The following is a 6252-nucleotide window of genomic DNA, read 5'->3' as shown; positions in this document are numbered from 1 at the left end:
ACAAACCCATATTAACATTTCTTGCTTTTGCCCTTAACTAAAGGACTCGGCAGTAATAGCTTGGAAATCCTGAGCTTGGTAACTGCCACCTGCCTGAATGATTCAGAGAGTTTTATCCTGTCTCCATCCTCCATGTGCCAGAGGAGGAGAGCCAAGACAGAACTGAAGCTGATGCCCCCCTTCCGTGGAGCGCAGCCTCATCAGATAGCCTCTAACATCCTCTCTCAGTGTTCTCCTATCCCTAACTCTCTGATCTTACTTTCTTTAAGGAAGCCATTATTGAGTTTCTTACTAAATTCTATGTGGAGTGTTAGGCATTGAGGCTACAATCATGAAGAAGAGGTTGGCTCTTCTCTTGAGGGCTCTTGAGTCTGGCAGGAGAATGCTGCATTTAGGACTTTCACCTACTTTTAGCTCATTTCCTTCCCCTGGGACCGTATCCCTAGCTTTAAGAGGAAGGGATTGCCTGAGAGGATTTCTAAGATTATTAAATGGAAAAGCACCCTCGTGTCTGTAAGTTAAGTGAGAGTGAGTAAGACTCATGGAACCAGATGTAGAATACAGGTCTGAGTGGTGCCAGGCCCCAGCCCTCTCCATTCCTGGAGCTCCCCTTCTCAGGAGAGCAGAGATCAGTAGGGTCTTCTGTGGTGGTCTGCAGCCTAGGCGCATGTACACACAGACATCTTGGATGTTTTGGTCCTTTAAGGGTAGGCAGCTCAAAGCATCTGCTGCTCTTTATTCTCTGATTTCACTGAAGGAGCAGTAGCTGGGCCCCAGGCCTCGCACGGTGCAGTCAGTGCTGTCGCGGTCACACTTGCCGCAGTGACATTCAGTGGCTACTGGGTACGTGTACAGGGAGTCTGCATGGTGGGCACAGCCAGGCACTTTCACCGTCTCGTACACCAGCTCCTTGAAGGTACATGCTTTCTGGATATTGGGCCTTGCTGGGTCCTTGTACACCAAGTCCTGAGTGGTTTAGGAGACAGAGAGAGAGAGAGAGAGAGAGAGATGAGTTACAGTAGTCTGGAAGTTTCTGTTTAGCTTAATCAAAATGAGACAGGGATTGAATACTGCTTACTCTAATATTTACACTTTAAAATTATTTTATGAAATTCCTAATCAAGGAAACATATCTCATAAATGACCTATATGCTATATCATGTTTCCTGATTATTCTACAGATATTTCAGAAAATGTTATTTCTTTTGTTACTTCTTGTGTCTTTGTCAAAATGTTATTATTTTTTCAACTATCAAGCAATTTGAATTTCAATAGAGGAAAATGATTAAAAGAGAAATTGACAAATTTTAATTTGACTTTTTTACTTAGTTGAAAGCTGTATTAATGACAACTTGAACCACGAATCAGTGGAGTTTAATTCCTCAGAAATTTTTTCCAAATGCATTGTCCCTGAGTATTTATAAAAAGTCAAAAAGTATATAATGTGGAATGATAATGCTTAGATTAGCCTGACTATGAAAGCTTATGTAAGATTTTAAATATTTCGCTGTATTGTAGACATCTCTCCACCTTGAAGGTTATATATTTTGCACAAGTCACAGTTTCTAAGGCTACATGGCTTGTACATAAGAACTTTAATCCTGGCAGAATAGGTTTTTTGTAGCACTTTCTAGTAAAAAAATATATATGTATATATATTTGCACTGAGGGAAAAAGTTGTTACTTCTGTTTAAGTTATTTCAATATCATGCCACTAAGTCTATATCCCAAGAAGATGTGATAAGTGGATTTTGTTCAAACTCATTTACCACCCCATAAAGTATATTTCATTAAAAAGTTGATATTTTCAATTTCAGCTTATAGAATGAAATTCTGCATAGATAGCCAGGTGTTTTAGGGGAAAAAAGAGACAGTAGAAACTGCCCATTGGATTAATTCAAAGAAGCTGTGTGAATACAAACTGATTTTTGCCTCTGTGCCTTGATTTTCTCAACAGTATAAAGAACTGAGTGGGTTTACTAATTCATTTTGGTTATAACAGTCTACAAGGATTGATTGTGTTCTCAGGCTGCTTGTTGGCATTTGTATTCAGAAGGCCAATAAGACAATTTTTATAATGTGGCTGTGCTTTTATGTGGCTTGCAAACATATTTTGTTACTATCTCTGTTGTAAAGATGTGGCCTCAATTACAGAAATTAGCTTTTGGGGACTATTGTAGCTGTTCTATTATTAAATGTATGTATGTTTATGTTTTTAATCTCTCCATATGTAAAATCTATCATAGAACTATTTTTTGAAATAATTAAAAATTAAAAAAATTTTAAAAATAGACTAGCATGTTACTAAATTGATCAGATCAAACCTGACTCTTCTTTACATTTACTGTAATCAAATCTAAGCCCAAACATTTAGTTTATATCATGGTAAAAAAGCCAGTCATAAAACAGTATTGGCTAAAGGACTCATGGCTATTCCTTGGGAAACTTAAAATATTGACAAGTGGGAATCAATGAAGCCTGCCTTGTCCAGACCCTCAGCACCCTCACTTCCAGCAAAGCAAAGTGCCTACCCGGGTGTAGCAGTAGCCTGCACACCACGTGGTGTTGATGCTTATGCAGAAGCTACATTCCTCTTTCTCCACCGTGATGGTGATGTTGGTCAGCTCGCAGCTTCTGCAGCAGATTGCTCTCCAGCAACAGAAAAGGAAGCAGAACTGGACGGACTTCATCCTGGGCTGGGAAACAAACAATTAAGGACTGTGAGAAACTGAAAAACCAAAGAATTGTAATCGTTTATATATGCTGACCAAACCAAAAATAATTTTTCTATCTATCGTCTCCCATCATATTTTGCTCCAGCAATGTTTTTTCCTTTCTTTTTCTTTGCTTTACTTCTTTGTTTCTTGAACAAGCATTTCTAATTATGCTCCTCAATTTTTTGTTGTTGTTGTTAAAGTAGAAACATATTACAGATCAAAACTCCAATATAATGATTTAAGCAGAGCAGTGTTTGGTTTAGAACATTACTGCTGTCTGTTTTAGAGTGATTACTCTGAAGCAAGCAATCATGATCATTGTATTTGTCCCTTTATTACCATTTAAAAGACTAAAAAGAAACTTCTGTATTACAAAATTAGTTCATCATTCTTAGTATCTCATAAATGTTACCATTTGCTTTTGCCCCCCTTTGTTTAAAATGAGACTATTTCAGAGGCCAGATGAATTGATCTATATGAAGTCAATTGCTTGCTAACATTGATTACAGTGTATTTAAGAAGCCAGGTTGACAAGCACAGATTCCCTATACGTTAGAAGTTAAAAAGCTCTACATTTGTTCTCTAGATCCTTAAAAATCTGCGAATTGCAGAAGTGACTCACCACTTGGTAACTGTGGATGCTGAGACTTTTCTGTAGACAGCTGCCTTGTCTGGGGAAAGCTGTAGCTGAGTCTAGTCTCAGTTCACCTTTTATACAAAATTGTGTGAAACTAAACTAAACCTTGTGGATTTGTTGGGTATTAGTAAGAGCGGTGTTAGCCTGAAGCTTGCTGTAAGTGAATCAGTGTTTGGATAGACAGGGAGATCAAGCCTTACTAAAGTAGTCTAAACGCAGTAGATCAGGACAAATAATGTTACCAGAGATGATTTTGTACAGATTAAATTTGATATAGTAGAACACCCACTCCTTTACCTTGTCAAATTAAATTTGACTTTGGGTTTTTCTTTTGTACCTTTAACTTGGGGAATTCAGAATTCTTTTCAAGTATTGCTTTGGCTCTGTTGAGGTGTATCAGAAAGATATGGTTAATAATTACTCTGAAGGTAGACTGAAAACTAGCAGAGAAAAAACAAATAGAAAGTCTTTCATGATCTGACTCCTGTCTAAAATATAGACTGTATTCCTCTTTACATCCAGGTCCTCTAATTTCAAATGTTATTCTTTGATGCTTTACTGGTAATTCTTTAAATGTTCTGCTGATTCATTTCTCTAGCTCTTTGCATATGCAGTGTTCATCTTGCCTGAAATGTCCTTGCTTCCCCCCTATGTCTCCTACAGCACTGCCACCCCAGGCAAATCCTCAGCCTTCAACATTCATCTGACAGCATTTAGACTGGGAAGAAGAGGAGAGCTTTAATTATCAACTTCTTTTTAATCCTTTATCTTTGTTTCTCCCAGTAGACTAAGAGCTCCATGGAGACTGGGATTGAGTTGTTTAACAAATATTTACTAATTAAGCAGTGTGGCTCTAGCAAAGGAACAATGGTGACAATATTAGGATATGATGTCAGAGATGTAACAGAAGCCAAGTCATGTAGGACGGTTTAGGCCGATATAAAGACTTTGATTTTTACTGTTGATTAGGGACCAATTGCAGGGTTTTGAGTAGAGGAGTGACATCGTCTGATTTAGGTCTGAAGGGGTCCCTTTGACTGCCGTGTTGCTAATGTAGGGGTAAAAAGGTAGAAACAGGAAGTCCCATTAGATGCTATTGCATCGACCTGGGTAAGAAACGATATTTATTCAGACTAGTGTGGTAGCAATTAATAAGACATAACTTGACTCTGGATGTATTGTGAAAGTAGAGCAAACAGAATTTTTTGATGGATGAATGTTGAGCATGAGAGGAAGAGTCAAGGATAACTTTAAGGATTATGGCCTGAGAAACTTGAAAGATAAATATGCCATCAGCTGAAATGGGATGGCTCGAGATACAGTAAGTTTTTTGAAAAGATAAGGAATTTAGTATGGACATGGTGAACTTGAGGTATCTTTAAGACATCCATGTAGAATGCTGAATCTGGATTTGGGGAGAAATACATTGGCTGAGGCAAAAATTTGGGAGTCATTGATATAAGCCTTGAAAAGATTACCAAGGCATTGAGTGTATGTAAATAGAGAAGATAAAAGGACCATGGGTAGAGCTTGGTGTATTCCAGCACTAAGAGGTTGAGGATAAGATGAAGCTTTTTTTCTTCCTTTATCCAAAGGAAACAGAAGGGTCGTTGAGGAAAGACAGGAATGAAGAGAACGTGGTATCCCAGAAGTCAAATAAAGTGTGTGTATCAGGAGGAGTGAGTGACAACTGTACCGGACAGTGCTCACAGGTTAAGTTAGGGGAAACTGCACAATACCGTGGCAGTTGTAAAGATCACTAATACTCTTGGCTTGAGAAGTTCCTTTGGAGTTAGGGGAACAAAATCCCGACTGGTGTGTGTTTTAGTGATTGGCAAGAGATGAATAAAAATGAGATGAATGTCACGTGTGCTGTTGCTTCAGTCCGTGTCCAACTCTTTGTGACTCCATGGACTGTAGCCCGCCAGGCTCTTCTGTCCATGGGATTCTCTAGGCAAGAATACTGGAGTGGGTTTCCATGCCCTTCTCCAGCGGATCTTCTCAATCCAGGGACTGGAACCCACATCGCTTTACATCTCCTGTATTGACAGGCAGGTTCTTTACCATTAGTGCCACTGGGAAGCCCAAAGAAAGATAAATATAGAAAGCTTTTTTCCAGGAATTTTGATTCAAAGATGAGGAGAAAAGCAGGTGATACATTGGAAGTGGGGTAAAGATAATTTTCTTTTCCTTTTAATGTTTTAAGATGGGAGAAATAACTGCTTGTTTGTATGGTGGTGCAAATGATAGAGTAGAGAGTGAAAAATAATGGCGTTGGAGGAAGAGATGGATTTCAGACACAGCTGGAGGGACTGGCTTTAGGCTGGAGGATGAAGAGCTCATATCCTGTATCAGGCAGAGTTGTGAGTGTAGATGCTGCTGGGTGGGGAGGTGTGGTGCAGACAGATGACGGTGATAGGGAGATGTGGTGACAGTCTCTGTACAAGCTCTCCTGTGATGAATTTCATCTTCTCAATAAAGTAGGAAGTAAGGTTAGCATTTGAGAATAAGGATGGTGGATGAATTTGCTGAGGATCAAGAAATGAAAAGAGGTCTTCCAGACCTCTCTCCTAACGTCAAGCCTCTTAGAGCCTGGTTTATCTGACTAGTGTATTTCCTAATTAGGTGTTATTGTTTTCACAAAGGTTGTTTGAAATATTTTATTGGTGAAAATTTAGAGGTCTTACTTATTCACCTTTGTATTCCCAATAGGAAGAGTTTCTAATCCACAATAGGCACAGATTCACTTTTGTTGAACAAATTGAAACACAAATCACTCATAGTTTCCCTTAACGCTCTGCTGGTCCATAACCTGTTTGCTAGCTGATGCATTTCTTGTTCTTGCTCTGTTCTGCTCTCGGAAGCCTCTGGGGAGGGAGACCGGAGCATAGAAGGAGA

At 39.0% G+C, this 6252-nt stretch overlaps 1 protein-coding gene across 1 annotated transcript; it reads right to left on the bottom strand.

Moving 5' to 3' along the window:
- Nucleotides 1-735: 735 nt before the first annotated feature.
- Nucleotides 736-2690, bottom strand: LOC138092921 (follitropin subunit beta). The gene is made up of 2 exons (XM_068988986.1): nt 2532-2690; nt 736-966 (listed from the first exon to the last, which is right to left on the bottom strand). Exons 1-2 carry the CDS (start codon nt 2688-2690, stop codon nt 736-738), a joined length of 390 nt encoding a protein of 129 aa, XP_068845087.1.
- Between the last annotated feature and the right edge of the window lie 3562 nt (nt 2691-6252).

This window comes from Capricornis sumatraensis, chromosome 16 (genome assembly GCF_032405125.1).
Source record: "Capricornis sumatraensis isolate serow.1 chromosome 16, serow.2, whole genome shotgun sequence".
Classification (NCBI taxonomy): Eukaryota; Metazoa; Chordata; class Mammalia; order Artiodactyla; family Bovidae; genus Capricornis; species Capricornis sumatraensis.
This window is presented reverse-complemented; position numbering and strand designations above follow the sequence as displayed.